Genomic DNA, 23,034 nt, shown 5'->3' with positions numbered 1-23,034 from the left:
ATAGGCTAGGGTCGGTTCTGACTCTTTGAGGAGGAGCCATTTCGGAGGCTGAAGGGCTTCCTGGATCATAAAGATTTTCGGGTTCGTTGACCCTTGTGTTTTGGTAATAGACCTTAGGGACAGGACCAGAGTAGTCAACTCCTCTAATCGTTCCCTTGTCATTAGTGCCGCCGTGATCGTTATGCTCACGTTCCTGCGGGGTTTTGGAAGAAGAGGCTCGTGTAGAAACGGACCTGCGAGAGGAAGAGAGCCGAGATGGGTCGACCCCGAGGAATTTCAGGTCGATAGATCCATCCGGGTGTTGAATTACTCTTTCGATCTGGGATTGCTCGGAGTAAATCCGAATAGGATGGGTGATAGCCTCAAAATGCCAATCATTACTATGGAGGATATCATTCCAAACTAGAGCCTTTGGAACAAAGACTGTGCTACGATCTTTGTTTGCTTCCATTAGGGTGGTCACCCCTTTAGGGCTTGTGAATCTAGCTTTAGGGGCTAGGGTAGTACCCATGAGGCGATAATATACACGGTATATGATTGCTATTTCTCGCGTATTATCCTTACTATTCATGTTTTTTGTTTTAACATTCAGTGTTAAAACATCCATGATGTTAGGATCATTTATATCAACCGAGAAGTTTGGGTAGCAATTAAAGTAAACCGGACCGTCGGCGAGGTTACTTTGAATTACCCCTAAGAGCGAATCGTCAAAATTCAACAGACGAGCATCTCGTAGGATAGCACAGACAGGAATATCTAAACCTTGTCGAAAAAGAGGTTTAATAGCAACTTGAACAAGTCCAACATGCAGATAGTTAAACTGATTTTTAAATCTGTTTATATCTAATTCGTTGAACAGTTGAATAATTTCTAAAGAATTATTAATGGCAATGGTAGACTCAGAGGTCTTGATATTATGTGTTTTCAAAAAACTAAATTTTCCAATTTGGTAAATTGTATTGAAAGATTCTTCTGGAATACTCCAGTTTTGAAGATCATTTTCAATTGTAGCAATCGGAGTTGCTTGAGAAGACAAATTAACAGTATTTTTAACATGACTATTCATCTTTTAAACAATCTGTCTAGAGCATGAGCAAAATTATGTTTATACAAGAACATATTATTTTAATCTGGTATGCTTTACCTAAATTTTAATTATGTTATTATGTCTTGTCTTATAATGGAGTTTTAATTCAAGTTCGGGGTGTCTTTGTACTGTTTAAGTGTTTTAACGGAACCGATTAATCCCCGGTGAAGACGTTGGTCAGCCTGAAAGTAGGTCGTAAGCTTAGGAGAAGCGTGTTAGACCTTGTTGGTGGTCCCGTCACTGCGAAAAACACTTAGCTGTCTATAGTGTAATGCCATTAAAACTTGTTAAGACCCCATAAGCCATAGATGTATCAATTGTCTTAACTCCTACTTTTTACTTGCCACAATTTATTTGCAAATTCATACCAAGAAGAGGAATAGACTAACCCTAAAGCGCCTCAATGAACTGATGTTTATAAAATACAATAGAACATTGAGGCATTGTTATAATGCTCACAATGTAATTGATCCAATTTGCGTGGACAATATTGATAATGTCAATGAATGGCTAACTGGAGTGAGATTGCTAAAAATGAAGCAATTCTTGATGGACATTCTGATTTCAGTTGGAGGTGTTGCTTCTGAGGCAAGTGGAGTTGAGGAGAACCATTATGGTTTAAGGGAGAATACTTCATGCTTGTATAGGAGGGGGAAAGCAGTAGCTACAAGCCTAGTTGAGGAAGATGACGATGGAGTTGAAGATGATGATGAGCAAAAGACACGGTGTTATTGCTTCTGCCATTGAAGTGCTTGCTTCTCTTCAGGTGCTTCACTTCAGCACCTCATACCGCTGCTGTACCGCTTAAAGTGATGAAGCAGTCGCTTTCCTGAACACAGACCAACACAATTTGTTGTACTTCCAAAATATTCTGTAATTTAGTTGAAAATCTATTTAATTCTGTTTATAAAATAGTCCTTGGGTCTAGCTCAACCTCTAAAGATAGCTCATTAAGTGATAATTGCCCAAATAGAAGAAACAACAACCTATTCCCTCAATCAATTTGAGAGATTTAACAACCCCTATGCGCCTAGGACAAGACATTTGGTTCTGATAATATAATGTAGGGGCCTAATATTGGGCAAACCAAAAATATGAATGAGCCTAGGGCTCATACCATGTTATACCATATTAAGCATAACAATTAAGGGGTCGTTTGGTAGAGTGTATTGAAATGTTAATGCATGCATTAGTTTAATGTGTATTAGTAGTACCTTATTTGGTATACCTTTTTACCCTATGTATAACTAATGAAAGCATTGGTTATACACTCTATTGTGTATTAAGGTGTGTATTACTAATACCTCAAAATCCATGACATTAGTAATGTAATGGATCTAATGCATGCATTAACATGCTTAAAGACCCTATTACCCCTCAAAAAATTTTCCGCATCCTTTCCAACATATCTATTGAGGTTATTATGTAAAAAAAAATTTTTTTTTTAGAAATTATGTAATTTATGTTTTTTTTAATACATCAAACCAAACACTGCATAAGAAAAATACAAGCATAACTAACACAAACATTACTAATTCAAGCATTACTAATACACCATATTTTGCATTATTCTTATACACTCTACCAAACGACCCCTAATTGTTCACCAATATGAGACACTTAACACCCCTCCATGCCAAGGTGTAGACATGTGGAGCTTAAGACAATATAACATCTTGGGTTAACTAGAAACAAAAATCAGTATGGTTTAATACCTTGTTGAGGAATGGACCTTGAATCTAGCTCAACTTCAGAAACTAGCTCATGAGAAGAGGAGATAACAACTGATACCCTCAATCAATGTGAGTTTTAACTTTAGTTTTGGATGAACCAAATAATATGTACACTAATTTCTCAAAAAACAATATTTATGGGTTACCTTGCACAAAGATTCTTTGGACGTTAAAGAAGACTACTACAAATCACTGTACAATGAAAGCCAGGCACCGTTTAATACATGTGTCATCTATTTTAGTCACTATTTACGCAAATAGATGCTTTCTTGTTTGAAAGTCATCTTTGCTTTTTTGAAGCTCTTCATTCGCTACTCATGGTAATGTTCTTATTCAATTTGTATAAATGGGAAAGTTTGGAAGACACGAATTAGGGCAGAAGGCTAGTAGGTAGGAATGCATCCTTATTCTTATTAGTAGGTAGGAGTGCATTGTGTTGTTTCCCTTACTAGTAGTCATATGTTAGTACCCTTTTAGTCTACCAAATTTAATCAGAAAGTCAACAGTTATTAATTAGGTTTTCCCATTTCCATGTAGCAGTTATTAGCAGTAGGGATAACTTATCTATTAATTATGTTTTCGTATTTCTTTGTAGCAGTTATTAGGAGCAAGGAGGTTAGTCCTGCATTTTCTCATTTCAGTTGTAGTAGGAAGTTGTTTCCTTGTTTTTAGTTGGGTGGTTAATCCACCAGTGCTGTATTTAGTGTTGTTCTGAATTCAGTAAAAGGAATTATCAAGTTCTTTGAGTACTTTAACTCAAGTGATCGCAGGTTCTCTTAACAAACCAGCACCATAGATTGAAAAAAGAAAACATCTTTCCAGAATCCTAATTCACTTTGCTTTAACTCTGATTTTGTCTTGCAGCATCCCATAACTAGATCTATATCAGGGGACTGTAACATCATAGGACTACTCTTGTAGTTTCTTGTTCTTCGACTTCTTCAGTTTCTTGTTCTTCGACTTCTTCTACTATATAGTGTTTCGTGTGTCGATTATAGTATTATTTTTTTGTAGTATTGTTCTTTGACTATCTGTTCTTCTTTACTGTCTATTATCTCTTGTACTTCCACTACGTCTTTTTTTGGTCAGTTTTTGTCTTTTGCCAGGGGTCAATCAGAAACAACCTCTTTACTCACCTCGGAGGTGAGTTACGGTCTGTGTGCATTCTACCTTTCCCAGACCTCACTTTGTGGGAATGCACTGGGTATGTTGTTGTATACAGAAGTGACACAAACATTACTAGAGTGTGAGCTTTGAGAAAATTATTTCCATGCTGCGACAGTGTTTGCTTATGAGAAAAGTTAAACTTAATATTGCTTTGTTGTCCTGATTCAATCCCTACCCCTCTGTTCTTGTGAGATATGTATGTTTGTGTATATGCGGATGCATATATTGACCATGATTTTCCTGTGGAGCTGTTGGTCCTATAATAGATTCACTCTCTGGGTATGTTATTATTGATTACAGCCTTTAGCTGATCAGAAGGAGCTAAGAAACATCACATGAATGAGTTGTTGAAGTCATATGGTGGCCTATCTTATGTGAGTTTTTTTGCTTATCCTGTTCAGGCTAAATTTGATAGATCTCTCAACTTGTATTAGGGTCAAAAATACCTTTTGATATGATATTTACCTGGGTGCTCGCTCTATTTCCATCAAGGTCTAGGTGCTCATCTAACAAAAATTATATGAACATAATGTTTCTTTTTCGTAGTTTCATTTGTTCTCCTAACTTCATGATGGTATATTCTGCCCTCTTTTACTCGTCACATCATTAATGAACATAACTATCTCATGGTAGGAAAGGAGGTTACTTGATGACCCAGTGTATAAGTATATAGATGGCATGATATACTGGATATTTGCTGAAGTTAAAGAATACCGACATTTAGGACATAAGTGATTTGTGTGACTTGGATTACCTGGAAGCTGAATCTGACATACATCCACACGCACTCACTCTTACATACACACACACATACATACACACTCACACACATATATTTATGACTATAATTATCTCAGGTTAGGAGAGTCAAGGCTACTTGATGACCCAGCGAATAAGTATATAGATGGCATGATATGCTTGAAATTTGCTGAAGTTTGTGAAAGAATACCGGTATTTAAGAATAAGTGAGTTATGTGACTTGGATTACCTGTCAGCTGGAGCTGACATTTCATGTATTTATTGCGGGTCGCTTCTTTTCTGACATTATCTCATCTTCCAGAACTTTAAAGAATGCTTCTCTTAATATTAGAAATGATTTCCGCATCTCCCTAAATCTGCACACTCATTCTTTGACATCTGCGGATTTGTTTTTCAACTGGCTATAATTATATGTGGAAATGTTACAGGGGCAAAATGGCAGCCATTTTGAACCAAGGACTGTTCCGCCCCCTTTGTCGAAGAAGTGCGACTGGGAGATTGATCCTACTGAGCTGGATTTCTCAAACTCAGTAATGATTGGGATGGTACAAGTTTTATTAGAGAATGATTGTGAATAAGCTTATTAGAGGTTTAATCAAAGTAATATTGTTCAATTTCATTTATCTTACATTCACTGAGTATCTTGTCAATTTAAATAGTTACTGGTCGTAATCATGTTTAATCTTATAAAATTTGTCATGTCTCGTTCAAGTGACACTTTTTACTAATGCTATATCTACTATATGCCTATTTGTTCTTTTGGTGAAGAGTTCGTCCACGAATAATATTTCAGCTATAATCTCATATGAAGATGTATTAACATCTTGGTGTCCAGTTGTTTCAAAATACTTCGCGTATAATGAAGCTTGGCTTCTGGAAAATTCTGAGAATTGTACGGAATATTATTAGGTGCTTTTCACTGCCTTTTGGTTAAATATTGTATATAATGTTTTCTGGTTTGAAGTATTTTGAGCATTTTATGTGTCCCTTAGGAAGTTTCATCTAATCAGGCAAAGACAGTACTTTTGCTGTTTGGGGTCACATTTTAGATGTTTTCCACATGTTGCATTCCCCTGGTAACTATGATATTGATATCGACACATCGTCACCTCAGAACACACAGAACATGGTTATCTTCACAATTGGTTGTCCAGTGCTGCTTCAACCATTTTTTTTTCATGCACTTATTTTTATGTTACCAATACTCTATTTGCTTTCTTGTTACTTACACTGTTTCTGAGTCAAGTTTCAACTGTGAGAAAATGGTTCTATATATCTAATTTTCATCAATGCAATGGGAGCTGATGTTGATAGGGGTCTTTTGGTGAAATTCTAAAAACTTGTTGGCGTGGAACACCTGTAGCTATTAAGCGCATTCACCCCAACCTTTCAGATGATCAATTGGTGATGTAAGTATCTAGTGGAGTTATCATTGTTATGTTGGTGTTTTCTGGTGCTATGTTCATCTTGATTGCTTGTTGAGGTTTTCGAGTCTTGTATTTTGGTTTGTTTCCGGGATGGGAATGGAGGCCAATACGACTTTGTTTCATTATGTTTGACTTTAAAGCTTTCTTAGTTATTGATCGAAAAAAAGGTAAAAAGATGGTAACAATTAGCACACCCTTCAATCAATAATTGTGTTGCTTTGAAAGGATAAGGCTGTAACCTAATTCTGTTAATTTCTCTGAGGACTCAGAAATAAAGTGGAGCAAGAAGTTCTCCATATGTTACTACTATAGAGTGTGAACCGTCTTAATTCCATGCGATGTTTTTCCCTATTAAGGTTAGCAGTTAACAGACTCAAATAGCTGTAATTATGTAGGTTGTTAGACCATCCTATTAAAATCTATTGTTGCTATATGTTAACTCCTTTTTATTTTACATGATTTGATTCCTTCTTTTGATTGAAAGATAATATTGCTTTATTATTGATACAGTCAGGATTTCAGACATGAGGTAATTTGCTGGTGAAGCTTCGTCATCCAAATGTGGTGCAATTTCTTGGAGCTGTTACTGAGAAGAAGCCCTTAATGTTAATAACTGAATACTTGAGAGGGGTTTGTGATTGCTTTTTCTTTTTGTAAAATGAATCTTGGATTCTTCTCTTTAACTTGTGAAGGATGCTGAATTCATGCATTTATTCTGTTATAGGGTGACCTTCATCAGTACCTCAAGGGGAAAGGTGCGCTAAGTCCATCTACAGCAGTTAATTTTGCATTGGATATAGCTAGGTAATCTTGATGAATTATAAAATTTCAGTGTTAATAGTTTCTTTTTGGTGCACCCTTGAGGTTCCTGTAGGGTAGAAGATTGGGTTTCTTTTGTAGAATACCACATCCTTTTGCAAGGTTTTCTACTTTTTGGTTTATTCCTTGTGTATGGGTATTTTCTTACCGTTGCTGTTAAAATTTATTAAAACATTGGATGCTTGGCAATTTAGTTTCTGTGTAGAACTTAGCTAGGTTTTTCACTTTGCTTTCTTCTTCTTTTTTTCTTTTTTTTGGGGTTGGGGTTTGGGGGGGGGGTTTGAAATGCATGAAGAAAATCAATGAGTAGCTTATTCTGACCTGATAAGGTTTTCTGATGGTAGTTAGGGATGACAATGGGGCGGTGTGGGTTTTAGTCTATGTGGGGCGATGCGGGTTTTAGACTGTGGGTGCGGGACGGGTTTAAGTAAGTTTTTTTTTTAAATGGTGCGGGGCGAGTTGCGATACATACGTGTTTAAACTAAAAAAAAAGTTAAAAATTAGTATTATTCAATCTACCTAAAATTATATGTATTCTTCACTTAAAATTTTATGATACTTAAAACAACATGTATAACACTACAAATAAACAATTTTATAACTTTTTTAATTTCTTTATTCATCTTAATGAAAAATTGATATTTGAGCATTAGTTGTACACGTGATACTTTTCTGACAATTTATTAGTAAAAAGTGATATAATAGAAATTAGTTGTTACTGGTTCCTAGTATTGGAAATATTATGGTTTTCAATGGAGTTACAAATTTTTCAAAAAAGAAAAATACAAAAAATGTGGGGCGGTGCGGGTATGAGTGTGGGGCGGGTTTATGCGGGTTTAAAGGTGATGCTGTGCAGTGCGGGTCGGTTTTAAAATTCGCGGGTTTAGAAAAAACCCGCATCGCACCGCACCATTGCCACCCCTAATGGTAGTATCTAGTCATGCCATGTTATATGAAAATACCGTAGTCATCTGACATTTCATACAAATCACTTTGAATTTCATATGTAGTTTGCTCACGTAAGGCTATAAGTTTATGTGGGCAGAGGCATGGCTTATCTTCACAAACCAAATGTTGTAATCCACAGAGATTTAAAACCCAGGTCCGAGGATCTTCTCTTCATGGTTCTGTCATTGGCGAAACTTTTGTTTGATGCTAATAAATGATGCCATTTTCATCCTTACGATCCATTAACTGTAGTGCTGAATATCGTAACATTTCCAGGAATGTTCTCCTTGTCAACTCCAGTGCGGACCATTTGAAAGTTGGGGATTTTGGATTGAGCAAGCTAATAAGGGTTCAAAATTCCCATGATGTTTATAAAATGACTGGCGAGACTGGGAGCTGTGAGTGAAGTTTTTTGCCTCCTTCCATCCGTTGACGTATTTTAGCGATGTTGTCATTTCTGTCTAATACCTTGCCATATGATCAACCCATAGATCGATATATGGCTCCTGAAGTTTTCAAGCACCGGAAATATGACAAGAAGGTTGATGTCTTCACTTTTGCAATGATCTTATATGAGGTAATGTTAACCCTGCTGGCTTCTAGCAGAATGGAGAAGGAAATAAAACTTATCAATGAATAATGAACAATGGTGCAGATGCTAGAGGGTGATCCACCACTGTCACACTATGAACCATATGAAGCAGCAAAATTTGTAGCTGAAGGACACAGGCCAATGTTCAAGGTGAAAGGTTTGACCCCAGAATTGAAAGAGTAAGTAGTCCGACTTTTAAAGCATATGCATTGAGAAATACCTTTGGCTTTGGACTTCCTGCTTTGATAGATAAGATGGAGATTGATACGTTCAGCATTCAAGCTTTTTAGAGCTTGGAAGTTGGTACTTGACCTCTAATGCCAAAAATGAAAAGGTTACTCAATTATACTTTGAATTCAGCAGTTTTGTGCAGCGTTTAAAGACAGTTTTTGGGCGGGCTAAAAATGCATTGAGAAGGGAGACTGCAAGTATTGTGGGGGGCGTAATTCCCAACTTTTCGGGACTTTGCTTCAGCATGAGTCCCAACCTTCCGGGCATTCATAGCAGTGTAAGCCCATAAGAACCTCCCAAAATTGGAGTCAAAGTTACTTTATAAGTCCTTTTTAGTACATGCTCCCTCCGTTTTTGTTTACTTGTCCTACAAAAAATAGAATTTTCCTTTTTACTTGCCCCTTATAACAAATCAAAAGAGATTTGTTATTTTCTTCCAATTTATTCGTATCATTAAGTAACTATATAATAGTCAAACTTAAATTTCCAAAGCATATTAATTTAATAGAATAGACCCCGGGTAAATACTCCTCATAAGTTTCGTTTTTGTGCATTCCACGCCCATTAGGAAAAATAATTAATAGTAGGTATAGTTTACTAGGTCTGCGTACATCTTACCCCCCCCAGACCCCACTAAGTGGGAATACACTGGGTTTGTTGTTGTTGTTGTTGTTGTATAGTTTACTAGGTCATCCCTATTTATTAAATGTTTCTTGTGAATCGAACACTATTAAGAAGCTTTTAAATACAAGGGTATAGTTGGAAAACATTAATTGTAATCTTGAATTCCTAAGGTTACACTTATTTTATAACAATTTTTTTATTTGCTTAAGTGGCACTTATAGTGGGATGGAGAGAGTACTTTCTCAAGAGGAATGTGAGTCAACATGGGCCAAATGGAAAGGAACGGAGACAGTGCTTAAATATTCAAAAGTCAATTCATCGTAAATTCTCAAAAGTAAAAGAACTCAAAAATCAAAAGCCTAACTGTTGGCCCTAATTGTATAATCTTCTCTCTTTTTTATTTACTGAGTAGTATAATACTCTCTTCCTCTACAAACTAAGAGTTCCATCCTCCAATGTTCTTGCTTGTTGATTCATTCATTTTCTCAAGTTCTTTCTGCGCTCATTTTTTCATTTCAAGTTAGTTTTTGGTTTGGGATTCCTTTTTGGTATCACTCTTATCAAAAAACTGTTCTAGAAACTTTTAGAAAATGTTATATTTGTGTATTGATTATTTGTGATTTGTTTTATGGTTTTAGCTTTCCTCACAGTAATATTGTTATATTGTCAGTTTCATTCCTTGAATTTGAGCAACTACTATCATTTTTAAATCTCTCCATTATGTTCCATCTCAACCATTCTATGTAATGCATCTTTCCTTCTATCAGTTCTCCAAGTATGAGAAAAGAATTTGTTTTATATTGTTCATGCACATGTGCATGTTTATATACATATGTTTCATCTAATTTTATGTTTTCTTTTTTGGATTTTCTACAACTTCTATGTAATTTTACTTTTGTGTGATTTATATGCTTATTTGATTAATTTGTAAAATATTAAAAATTGAATATCCATGGGGCTTACGCCCTTACCCCGTGTCTGGTATAAATTATAATGCCTCAGGATCTTGCCTTTTAAGATATTGGTCTCATGCACAGATACATAAAAGTTGGGACCAATTTGCTTCAAGGAAAAAAGGAAGGAGAAAATAGTTATGATATCGGAAAAGAGGGTGGCCTCCAAAAAATGTGAACCTAGTCAGTCTATTGGGCATTGGCGGCTGCCTTTGTTGCTTAATTACTTCTAACGGGTTTAGCTCTAACGAGCATAGACATGACTAAAATTGCTCCTTTTAGAATTATGTAGACATATCATGTTAGACCTCACAACTCTTATAGAGTTTGAAGTGGAACTTGATTCTGTTTTTGCTTACTTCGACCAATTCCCTGTAGGTTGGTAGAGGAATGCTGGGCTAAAGATGTGAACAAGAGACCTTCGTTCTTGGAGATTCTAAAGACACTTGAAAAAATCAAACAAGTCTTGACGTCAGATAATCATTGGAACATCTTCACCTAATGATAGAAATGCAAGAAATGAGCAGACATTAAAATGATGTATTTGGTGTACATGAATCTCTCTCTTTGATGTGCTTGTATATAGGATCAACCAGCTGCTGTCTGAAAGGGCTTTCGCTGTAACTAATTCTGTATGCACCATTTGATATTGTATATAGATATTTCAACATGGTCCCTGAGTGAGTATATTTGACCACAAAGTTTGTCTACTGGACTTGTATTTAAAAAGTTCATTGAAGTTCATTTTATTCTAATTCTTCCTCTCTTGATGGCTGCACTATGATTATGTTTAACATGGATGTTTAGGGGTTTATCGAACTTTCGTTTCTTATGATGTGCTTTTTTGAAGTTTTTATAGCTTTGTAAAATTTTTTGGGACTTACTTAGCTAAGCTCATGAAAATGGACCTAAATTTACTGGAATCATCAGAGAATATTTCATGTTGTTGATTCCAACTAAAGAGGAATTGTTGATTGGTTGATACTCGATCAATGAGTGGATTCACTTGGGCTACTAGGTTTTGGTGATCTCGGTTGGAGAAAATGGAGAAGCTACTCTCCACACAATTGTACATTGTTTTGTGTGGCGCGATTCATTACCATGTTAGGATGTTGAATTTTTTCTTTTCCACATCAGTTATTTGGGAATCTATATATTTTGAAATTCGTTAAAGAATAAAAGCGTTTTTGAAAATAATGTATGGAGTTTCTTTTTCCATCCTATATTAACAAATTCCTCAACTTGTTGTCAATAGTCTTTTTTATAGCTTATATAGCTTATCTGGATGGATCGATCCTTCCATCCTATTAGTTTTAGCAACTTATCCTAAAATCTCTTCGTCAAGCGCTCTTCCAACTTATCCTAAAATCTCTTGCTCTTCGATGATGACAGAGGAAGCAACTTATTTGCGGTGGGGCGGGTTTTTTATTCACAGTAAGACTGAATCATTATCCCCATCTTCAATAGCTTACGAGTTTGTGTCCATCCTCAGTTGTGTATAATTTTCTTTCAATTTCTCCGTTGTAGTCGTTATCCTAATTTGTGCAAATGTGTTCAGACCCCCAAATTTATGTAGAAGCTGTTTTCTTGTTTTGTGTTATATCCCATGACCTAAACAAGTCGGACAGGGCAGGGAATTATCATTTTTGATTGATTGGTTGATATTTCAAATTAATAGTTGGCATGTTGAATTGTATACATAATATAATAGGTTGGTTTAAATTGATCCTAATCGAAGACTGGTCATGAATTATTTTACTCAATAGAATATTCAATTCTAATCTAGATTTGCGTGAAGTCCCGTGCATTCTTAGGTGATTTTGAGGGATGGTACCATTCGAGTCCTTTTTTTTCTTGACTCGAAATGGGAGCAGGTTGAAAAGGATTTTGCATGATTTGAAATATAGTTAAATTTTCTCAGAAAAGAAAAAAAAAAAAATCCCATCTAATAACCTCTACAGCGGATATACAAAATATAGTGCAATAATTTTTAGTACAGAGCACCAAACATCTAATAAGGAGTCATTTGATAGAAGGCATTAGAGAGAAAAAATACGTGTTAGCTTTGGTATTAATTAGTCTTTGTTTCATACTATTTTGTCAGCAATACATCCTATTCTTATACCCATAGTAAATCATGACACTAACATTACAAGTAAAGAGTACTATTCATATTCTTATACACCCTATTCATTTAATACAACAAATCAACCAGACATAAAAAACATTTCAGCATAAGTAATCACAACATTATTAATACTGGGATTGTATTGATAAGACCAAAAAATAGTGCTGCGGTCATACAAAGCACTTTATTACTGAGAGTTGAGAGACGGCCACTAGAAATCAGAGTATAGCGTTTTCATTGACAATTAAATCTTCTAACATATTACACCACATTGAGTCAAATCTTCGACAATAAGTTGTGTATGCCAAAAAAAGTTGTACAGCAGCAGTGAATTTGAAGTTGGAGTAATTTAAATAAGCTTCTTCTTTTCAAAGAAAGTCTTCAAGTGCCACACCTGCAAACCTGCTACAGACAGGCATACAAGAATTGACAAACCAGTCATCCAAGCCAATTTATAGCTGGTATCTCTGTTCAGTTCTTGCATTTCTTCTTCCCTGTGACAAGTTGAACGTATTGACTCGTTAATTATTAGTGTAGATTCGTGAGTTTTGGATAAATAACGAGAGGTAAGCTTTAACGCACCTTTCTCGGAGATAAAACATCTCATCGTGTACGCCTTGAACAATCTCAAGCATATGCTTTAGTTCCATTTCCATTGCCTTGTAAGAGCAGAGAGGAAAAATCATTACATATGTCGAATTCAACTACAGAAAATGCAGTCATCAAGAACTACACGTGACAAGATTGATGTACCTCGACACAAAGTTTGGAATATGACTACAGAATTCTGCGGATTAACTTAACTAAAGGCAAGAAAACTGACAAAACAAACTTTAAGAGATGATCACATGTTCAGTCCAACCTCTCACTGATGTGCACCATTTAAATACAATGTTTCTTTAGAATTAGATATTTGTACTTGTTGTATGCATGACATTAATAATGATTACCATAAATATTTTGGTATTTTGTTTTGTACATAATATACTTCTAACAAAATATCATTACATAATATTTGAGTATATTGTTATAGAGAGGTAATTCTACAAAGAGTGTACCCTCCATAATAAACGTCATTGTTGTTATAGGTAGAATGTCGTTATAGAAAAGTAAAATATAACATGAAAAATCAATTCCAAAAAAAATCAGGTCGCTACCGCGAAATTTCGTTATAACGAGGTGACGTTACAGATAGGTCTAACTGTACAACTATTTGTCGGGAGCAAGGTGGATGGAACGAAGTTCTCAACATAATCAAATCTTTAAAAGGTTTGAAGAAAGCAATAGGAAGATGCTTTTAGTGAATTATGGCACTTCACATGAAACGCATAAATAGCCTAGAAATAGATTGTGTCAACTTTATGCAGCGCTATTGCTAAGTAAAAGATCAATGGATTTCAGAACCACGTGTTTGAGGAACTTCAGATTTTTTTCAACCACTTCACCGGACAACAAAAAGCTCACAATCCAGGAGTTAACTACACACACAGCCATGAAACTCTAAGCTAAACTATATAGTCCTCTTGTGCATGAGAAAATAGTTAGGTACCCAACGGTGGGGAATAGTTTAGGAAAGAGGGTAGAGAAGTTCGAGTCAGCAAGAGAGAAGAATTGAAAAGGGAAAGGTGTTGGAACTTTTAGCGGGATGTTTAGAGGGGTGGAGTTTGCCATATGAACTGAAAAAGGGGAGCTATTTACCTAGTTGCTTAGCCAATTTGAGAACCCCAATGTTCCTTTTTCTTTTGTTTCTATTTGCTGTTAAGAAAAGAGAACCCCAATGTTCCTTTTTCTTTTAAGAATGGGAGCCTTGGAGTAACCAGCTGATGCCATGTGACCAGGAGTCCCTGGTTCAAGCCTTGGAATCAGCCTCTAGCAGAAATGCAAAGTAAGGTTGCGTACAATAGATCCTTATGGTCGGGCCCTTCCCCAGACCCTACACATAGCGGGAGCTTTAGTGCACCGGTCTGTCCTTCTTTTTGAGTTATTTTAAGAAAACCTAGTCTTAATCTATGTTGCTCTGACTCTCCAAAAATATTGCCGCACCCGTGTCGGGTCCTTTAGAAATACACTATTTTTGGAGGATCCGACACGCACCCGAAGACATTTTCAAAGAGTCCAAGCAACTTAGGTCTTAATCAATGCTTAATGTACCTCTTCAATGATGCATAAGAATTAAGAGTTGCTAGATGTGTTTTGTTCCTTAATGAAAGGTTGATCCAAAAGTTGCAAATTGTAGGTATTCCTAAATACTTTACCCTATGACCAAATACAAAAGTAAGGACCAAATAACTCCTTAAAGACACCAAATTCAACTCTCTTAGACAATCCAGTCTATGTTATGCACTGCATTACAAATGGAATACAATATCTTTTAAGAAAATACCAATTCTAAGTTTCTCCAGATATTTGGTCTTAAAACTCAACGAATACTAACTACAAGAATGAGTGATATGCTGAGGATTTTAATCTCAAAAGTATGCTTCAAGCAAGGATTGGATCAGGGGTTTCAAAGTGAATCCTAGGTCTGCTGGCAGCACACGGACATTTCCCACCTCCAATATGCCGATGACACATTGATTTTTTGTGAAGCTGAAGGTAACAAATCAGAATGCCAGGGGTTATCTTTATTCTGTTTGAAGCAGTTTTCGGGCTACACATAAATTGGGCAAGAGTTATATTTATTTGGTCAATGAAGTGCCTCAATTACATAACTTAGCTGAAACCCTGGGGGTGGGGGGTGGGGGGGGGGTGGGGGGGGGGGGGGGAGGGGAATACGTGAGCTTCCTACAGTATATACATGGGTATGCCATTGGGAGCCAAAAGCAAATCAATATGAATCTGGAATTGAGTTCTTGAGATGAGCTAAATTTGGCAGTTAAATGGGATGGATGGATTAATTTTCTAGAAACCAAAAGGAGGCACAGATACATTTCGATAAAATTAAATTTTACGTGATACTGTGGACAAGGGATGTTAGTTGCCAACATATGTCTAGACAAAATAGATAGACAGAGCCCGATAAATATGAAATTGAGTTACACAGGTACGCAGATTAAAAGAAAAATGCGGGTGTACCTCGACAGAGGATTTCTTGGCAACATTTGTCCAGTCCTTAGCTGCAACACCAGATTTCCACTCAAAATCAACATTCAACTTAACCGGAGGCTTGTGATCGGCAGCAGTAAAGCAAGTGTGATAATCCGCAGCTTCTGCAGTCTCAAAAGAAAAATGCCCCTCATGAACATTTTCCGCGTAGTGATGGGCATGGCTATTCGCATGTGCAGATGTTACCTAAAGCACAAAAAAACAGAAGAAATCTAGATAAATCAAAGGTATATCAGAGAACAAGGACAAATTTTCAAACTTTCAGCATATGAAACCATCAGAACAAATTGCCTTTAGACAAATAATATAGTATTGGCAAAAGATGGATCTGAATCCAACAGAACTAATACACGATTCACAATGGCGAAGATAGGACTTTTGCTAAAGGTTTTAAAAACTTTAGCATATATCTCTAAAAGGTTGTTTTTAGCCTATCTAAGTAGTGTTCTCTATATGCACGATAGAATATTCAACCAAGGGTGTTCAAGTGAACATCCTCGGGTCAATGTAGCTATGCCACTGAGGATTCATCTAGTAGACCTCAACATAGTTAGGATTGAAGCATAGTTGACTAATTATTTAAATGACTAAATGTATCAATATCCCTCTGTTGATACATTACAAATACATAAAACAAAAAACAAACATAACTTAACTAACTAGATTAAGATTTTCGCCATTGACTCGAGAGTCCAGAACAAAGGCAAATCAACTGGACAAATATTTGTCCAACCATGGTATCCAAATGAAGCTTTAAACAATCTAAGCATATCGCCAAGAATGACATCTATCTTCCAAAGGTGAAAAACTTGTACTAGTCTAAGAAAGAATGGAGGGTTCAGAGTTCAAGATCAAACACATTTAACATTTACTTTAACCTCGAATATTGCAAATTTCAAATTTTCTTAAAAATAAGATTTTTATATTTAAGAACAACACAAAATTACCTACAACATTTTGTTTCGCTTTATAATCTTTAATCTAAGTAATACTTTTATCATTTTTCAAACACTATGTATTTTAAAACTATATGTACAAATTACTCCCTTATATTTTAAATTATCGATTATTGTAACTTACACTATCTATTTTTTAGGGGAAGAAAGGTTGTTTAGGCTTGCTAAGGCTAGGGAGAGGAAGGGTCGTGACCTCGACCAGGTGAAATGCATTAAGGGGGAGGATGGTAGAGTATTGAGAGAGGATGGTCACATTAAGAAGAGATGGCAGTCGTACTTCGATAGGTTATTGAATGAAGAAAGGGATAGAGTTATTGTTTTAGGGGAGCTGGAGCACACAGAGGAGTGTCGTGATTTTAGTTATTGTAGACATTTTAAGGTAGAAGAGGTCAGAGAGGCTATTCGCAGGATGCGTAGGGGTAGGGCGACGGGGTCTGATGAGATCCCTGTGGATTTTTGGAAGTTCTCTGGGGAGGCTGGCTTAAGGTAGTTGACTGAATTATTTAACAGCATTTTCAAGTCGGCGAAAATGCCCGAGGTTTGGAGATGGAGTACTATGATCCCTCTTTATAAGAATAAGGGTGACATTCAGAGTTGCAATAACTATAGAGGTATTAATTATTGAGCCACACTATGAAGATTTGAGATGTGACTTCAGTGGAGTGTAAGATGCGGGAAGCACGATTGAGATGGTTCGGACACGTGAAGAGGAGGGGCATGGATGCCCCGGTCCGTAGGTGTGAGAGGCTAGCGTTGGATGGTTTTAGACGGGGTAGGGTAGACCGAAGAAGTACTGGGGTGAGGTGATTAGGCGGGACATGGAACAGTTACAGCTCACCGAGGACATGACCCTAGATAGGAAGGTCTGGAAGATGCGAATTACGGCAGAGGATTAGGGCCAGTTCGGGTCGCTAGTGTAGGGAATTAATTAGTGGGGGTGTATTCCTGTTATGATTCCGTATTCAATGTTCCGTGTTCCGTGTTCCATGTTTATTACGAATATGTGTGCTTTCCTCTGCTTTATATTCCTGCATTCCTGCTTTACTCTGTTTTATATTCCTTATGGGTGCCGTATCTATGTTATGTCATCTGCTTCTGTGCTGTACTATGTGTTTGTGTGATATCTCGTGACTTGAGCCGGGGGTCTTTCGGAAACAGCCTTTCTACTTCATCAGAGGTAGAGGTATGGACTGCGTACATCTTACCCCCCCGACCCCATTAAGTGGGAATACACTGGGTTTGTTGTTGTACTATGAAGATTTGGGAGAGAGTGGTCGAGCTGAGGTTGAGGAGGATAGTGGCTATCTCGAAAAATCAGTTTGGATTTATGCCCGGGCGCTCAACGACGGAGGCAATTCACCTGGTGCGGAGACTGGGGGAACAGTATAGGGAAAGGAAAAGAGATCTGCACATGGTGCTTATCGACTTGGAGAAGGCGTACGACAAAGTCCCTTGGGAGGTGCTTTGGAGATGCTTGGAGGTGAGTGGGGTACCGGTGGAGTATATTAGAGCAATCAAGGACATGTATAATGGAGCTAAGACTCAGGTGAGGATGGCGGGAGGAGACTCAGAGCATTTCCCTGTCTTGACGGGATTGCATCAAGGTTTCAATCTTAGCCCGTTTTTATTTGCTTTGGTGATGGATGTGTTGACGCGGCGTAGTCAACGAGAGGTACCTTGGTGTATGCTTTTTGCAGATGATGTAGTTTTGATTGATGAGACGCGGGGGTGGGGGTGGGGGTGGGGGTGGGTGAATGATAAATTAGAGGTGTGGAGACGGACCCTTGAGTCTAAAGGGTTCAGGTTGAGCAGGAGCAAGTCAGAATATTTGGAATGCAAGTTTAATGACGTGAGACAGGAAGACGAGGTGGTAGTAAGGTTGGATTCCCAGACGGTGTGTAAGAGGGATAGTTTCAAGTATTTGGGGTCCATGATTCAGGGGAATGGTGAGATTGACGAGGATGACTCCCATCGTATTGGAGCGGGATGGATGATGTGGAAGCTCGCCTCGGGGTGTTGTGTAATAGAAAGGTGCCATCCAAGCTTAAAGGCAAATTCTACAGGGTGGCAGTCCGGCCGGCCACGTTGTATGGAGTGGAATGTTGGCCAGTCAAGAACTCTCACATTCAAAAATTAAAGGTGGCAGAAATGCGGATGTTGCGTTGGATGTGTGGGCTTAATAGGGGTGATAGAGTTCGAAATGAGACTATACGGGAAAAGGTTGGAGTGGCTTCGGTGGAGGACAAGATGCGGGAAGTCCGATTGAGATGGTTCGGGCATATGATGAGAAGGGGCACGGATGCCCCAATTCGTAGGTGTGAGAAGCTTGGTTTGGATGATTTCTGTAGGCCGAAGAAATACTGGAGAGAGGTGATCAGGCGGGACATGAAGCAGTTACAGCTCACTGAGGACATGACCCTAGATAGGAAGATCTGGAGGACGCGGATTAGGATAGAAGGCTAGTGCCAGTTTAAGTCGTTGGGGTAGGACATTACTTGGTAGATGTATTATTCTTGCTAGGACACTTTGTTGTATGTTTTATTACGAATGTGTTTACTATTCTTTGTTTATTATCCCTTGTGTGTGACATATTTTTGTCTTAACATCTTGTTCCATGCTTTATTAAGTATTTATCTATTATTCCTTGTCTTGAGCCGGGGCTCTATCAGAAACAACCTTTCTACTTCTCTTGAAGTAGTGGTATGGACTGCGTATATCTTACCCCAGACCCCACTATGTGGGAATACCCTGTGTTTGTTGTTGTTACACTATCTATTTATTTTTTTTTACATAATTTTCAAATATATAAATTTTATTTGAAAAAATTAAAGATTTCATGCCCCAATTCACAGTAAAAATAGAACTGTAAAACTCTCGAAATTCAAACTGTGCTATATAAATTAGGACAGATGGAGTATTAATTTAAAACCTAATAGCTTAAAAATATTAAAATCAAACACTCATAAGCTTCAAATCCTGAATCCGCCAGCATTGCGCATTAGCACCATGAAAAGAAGTAAGAACCTTTTTTTTTTTGATTGACATATAATCTCATTGGCAAAATAAAAACTGGAAAAAAAAAGGAAGAAAATTTACTCTGACGGTGACTTTGTGAGTATCAGGTAAAGGATGACCATCATTTGGGTTAACGATATGATACTTGCCAACAGTCATGGCATGGCCTTTGATTTCTTCAGCTATGCATTTTGTATGACCTGATTCCAGTTCAAATCTTAGACATTCTATTTGGGTCAAAAAGAATCCCAAGATTACAAGTAGAAGGAGAAATAGTGTATCATTTATCCAAATCATCATTTTCTTGTTGATTGGGAAAAAAGAGAGGAGAAAACTTAGAGAAATAGAACTGCTAGATTTTTGGCAAATAAGTTGATCCATTATATCAACTTAATTAACTTGCCCTCTTGCTCACCAATTTATCTTCTTCTTTTTTTTTTTTTTTTTTTTTTTTTTATCTTTTATTTATCTTTCCTTTTTACTCCTCTCTTTTTTTCATATTTCTGAATTTATGTATTGTAAAATCGATTTGACTATTTCCTTGATTTTATTTTATTTGGTTCGTTAAATATTCATTTTTTTTTGTATTTGTTAACAAGTAAAAATTAAATATTATTTTTAATACTACTATCACACTTAAATAAATACATAATATATTACAATAATAATAATATACATAATATATTCTCACATAGTGAGTCTGGATAGGGTAAATTGTACGCAGATCATATCACTACCTCAAATAAAGTAGGAAGATTATTTTCGATAGACCCCCAATTAAGAAAAATATATAAGAAATTAATTGTTAAAATTTTCAATCTGAGAAAATTGGGGAAATTTTTTTTGCCAGAAAACTTTCAATAAAATATTTTCAAAATGAGAAAACAAGATTAAATGAACAAAAATGAAATTTAAAAAATTCATAACTGATTTCAAGTTAGTTTAATGATAATAAAAATAACTCATGGTTTGTCCATAAACTCTAAATATTTTTTTTTTGATTTCCCATTCGGTGTTCGTATTGGAACCCCGATTAATTCGAATCGCGCGTTGCAGGGCCCATTAAGGTGGAAGCGCTCCCAACAGAGTTTTTTCTGTACCCAGTGTCGAACTCTCGACATCTGGTCAAGGGTGGAGCAGCCTCATCCACTGCACCACAACCCATATTGGTAATAATTATGTTATTTAACAACACTTGAATGTCTTTCAATATTTTGTTATGAGTTTATTTTTTTATATATAAATTAAATTGTGTTTGTATTAAAAATTTATTTTGCTAAATTAATTTATTGATTATATTTTAAAAATTTAAATTTAACTACTAATACTTTATATAGTTATTTAATGATAAATACTAAAGAAATAACATGAAATTTTTATTAGTTAAAATAAATAAATAAATAAATAAAGAGAAAAGTTATTTTCAGCGAACTGAATAAATCAAATTGAGGGAGTAGACTAAAACAAAAGAAAACTGTCGAAAAAAGAACTTGAAAAAATATAAGTGAGAGAGAGATACTAATTAACCAAAAAACAAAAGAGGCAGGGAAAGACTGAAATATACTTTTTCTATTTTAATTTATGTGTTAGTTTCAATTTCGAGATTCAAATAGTTTTTTTTTATAATAATTTTTTCATATATTTTAAAAATATTTTGAATTGCTCAATAATTGTGATTTATAATAATTTTTACTTAGTTTTTGAATATATAAATTTTACCTAAAAACTTAAAGATTATGAGCTCAAATTTGTGATTAAATTTAACTATTTGACCATTAAAAAAGGAATACATAAATTTGGAGAGATTAAAATAAAGAAGTATAGTGTAGGAAAAAAAAGAAAATAAAAGAAAAAGGTCAAAATAGGAGGAGATGAAGAGAGGGCAATGTGCTGACACAAAGGGGCCTATAAATATATTTGTCCATAAATAAATGGTGTCTCACACAACTATTGTTGGTTGAGTGTCACCTATGTTAAAATTTCCAAATTTTGAAGGAGAAGTTGGGAAAATTATAACATGGGTGGCATTCAACCAACAATAGTTGTGTGAGACACCATTTACTTATGGACAAGTGTATTTATAGGCCCCTTTGTGTGAGCACATGTCCCTCTCTTCATCTCCTCCTATTTTGACCTTTTTCATTTTTTTCCCCTACACTATACTTGTTTATTTTAATTTCTCTCCAAATTTATGTATTCCTTTTTTAATTATCCAATAGTTAAATTTAATCATAAATTGAGCTCATAATTTTTAAGTTTTTAGGTAAAATTTATATATTCAAAAACTAAGTAAAAATTATTATAAATCACAATTATTGACCAATTCAAAATATTTTTAAAATATATGAAAAAATTATTATAAAAAAAAACTATTTGAATCTCGAAATTGAAACTAACACATAAATTAAAACAGAAAAAGTATATTTCAGTCTTTCCCTGCCTCTTTTGTTTTTTGGTTAATTAGTATCTCTCTCTCTCACTTATATTTTTTCAAGTTTTTTTTTTCGACAGTTTTCTTTTGTTTTAATCTAGTCCCTCAATTTGATTTATTCGGTCCGCTGAAAATAATTTTTTTCTTTCTTTATTTATTTTAACTAATAAAAATTTCATGTTATTTCTTTAGTATTTATCGTTAAATAACTATATAAAGTATTAGTAGTTAAATTTAAATTTTCAAAATATAATCAATAGAATTAATTTAGTAAAATAAATTTTTAATACAAACACAATTTAATTTATGTATAAAAAAATAAACTCATAACAAAATAGTGAAAGACATTCATGTGTTATTAAATAACATAAATATTACCAACATGGGTTGTGGTGCAGTGGATGGAGCTGCTCCACCCTTGACCAGATGTCGAGAGTTCGACACTGGGTACAGAAAAAACTCTGTTGGGAGCGCTGCCACCTTAATGGGCCATGCAACGCGCGATTCGAATTAGTCGGAGCTCCAATACGGGCACCGAATGAAAAACTAAAAAAAAAAATTAGAGTTTATGGACAATCCATGAGTTATTTTTATTATCATTAAACTAACTTGAAATCAGTTATGAATTTTTTAAATTTCATCTTTGTTCATTTAATCTTGATTTCTCATTTTGAAAATATTTTATTGAAAGTTTTTTGGCAAAAAAAAATTTCCCCAATTTTCTCAAATTGAAAATTTTAACAATTAATATCTTATATATTTTTCTAAGTTGGGGGTCTATCGAAAATAACCTTCCTACTTTATTTGAGGTAGTGATATGATCTGCGTACACTCTATCCTCCCCAGATCCACTATGTGGAAATATACTACATATATTATTATTATTATTGTAATATCTTATGTATTTATTTAACTGTAACAATAGTATTAAAAATAATATTTATTTTTTACTTGTTAACAAATATAAAAAAAATTAAATCTTTAACGAACCAAATAAAACAAAATCAAGGAAATAGTCAAATCGATTTTACAATACATAAATTCAGAAATATGAAAAAA

General features: G+C 35.5%; 2 protein-coding genes across 2 annotated transcripts; one reads left to right on the top strand and one right to left on the bottom strand.

The window, feature by feature from the left end:
- Window positions 1–1,621: 1,621 nt before the first annotated feature.
- On the top strand, window positions 1,622–11,095 carry LOC107877764 (integrin-linked protein kinase 1). The gene is given in 14 exon segments (XM_047411380.1): window positions 1,622–1,812; window positions 1,854–1,907; window positions 3,927–4,024; window positions 4,303–4,361; window positions 5,175–5,291; window positions 6,061–6,155; window positions 6,684–6,700; window positions 6,703–6,803; window positions 6,898–6,977; window positions 8,038–8,094; window positions 8,217–8,338; window positions 8,432–8,517; window positions 8,596–8,711; window positions 10,719–11,095. Coding segments are annotated over 14 exon segments (1,317 nt in total). The 3' UTR covers window positions 10,843–11,095.
- Window positions 11,096–12,558: 1,463 nt separating this feature from the next.
- On the bottom strand, window positions 12,559–20,085 carry LOC107877748 (transmembrane emp24 domain-containing protein p24delta7). Its single transcript, XM_016724455.2, has 4 exons — window positions 19,626–20,085; window positions 15,544–15,759; window positions 13,051–13,127; window positions 12,559–12,962 (listed from the first exon to the last, which is right to left on the bottom strand). The coding sequence occupies exons 1-4, from the start codon at window positions 19,923–19,925 to the stop codon at window positions 12,818–12,820; spliced, it is 738 nt and encodes a 245-aa protein (XP_016579941.1). The 5' UTR covers window positions 19,926–20,085; the 3' UTR covers window positions 12,559–12,817.
- Window positions 20,086–23,034: the final 2,949 nt, after the last annotated feature.

This window comes from Capsicum annuum, chromosome 1 (assembly GCF_002878395.1).
Source record: "Capsicum annuum cultivar UCD-10X-F1 chromosome 1, UCD10Xv1.1, whole genome shotgun sequence".
Taxonomy (NCBI): domain Eukaryota; kingdom Viridiplantae; phylum Streptophyta; class Magnoliopsida; order Solanales; family Solanaceae; genus Capsicum; species Capsicum annuum.
The sequence above is the reverse complement of the archived record's forward strand: the minus strand, read 5'-3'. Positions and strand labels throughout refer to the sequence as shown.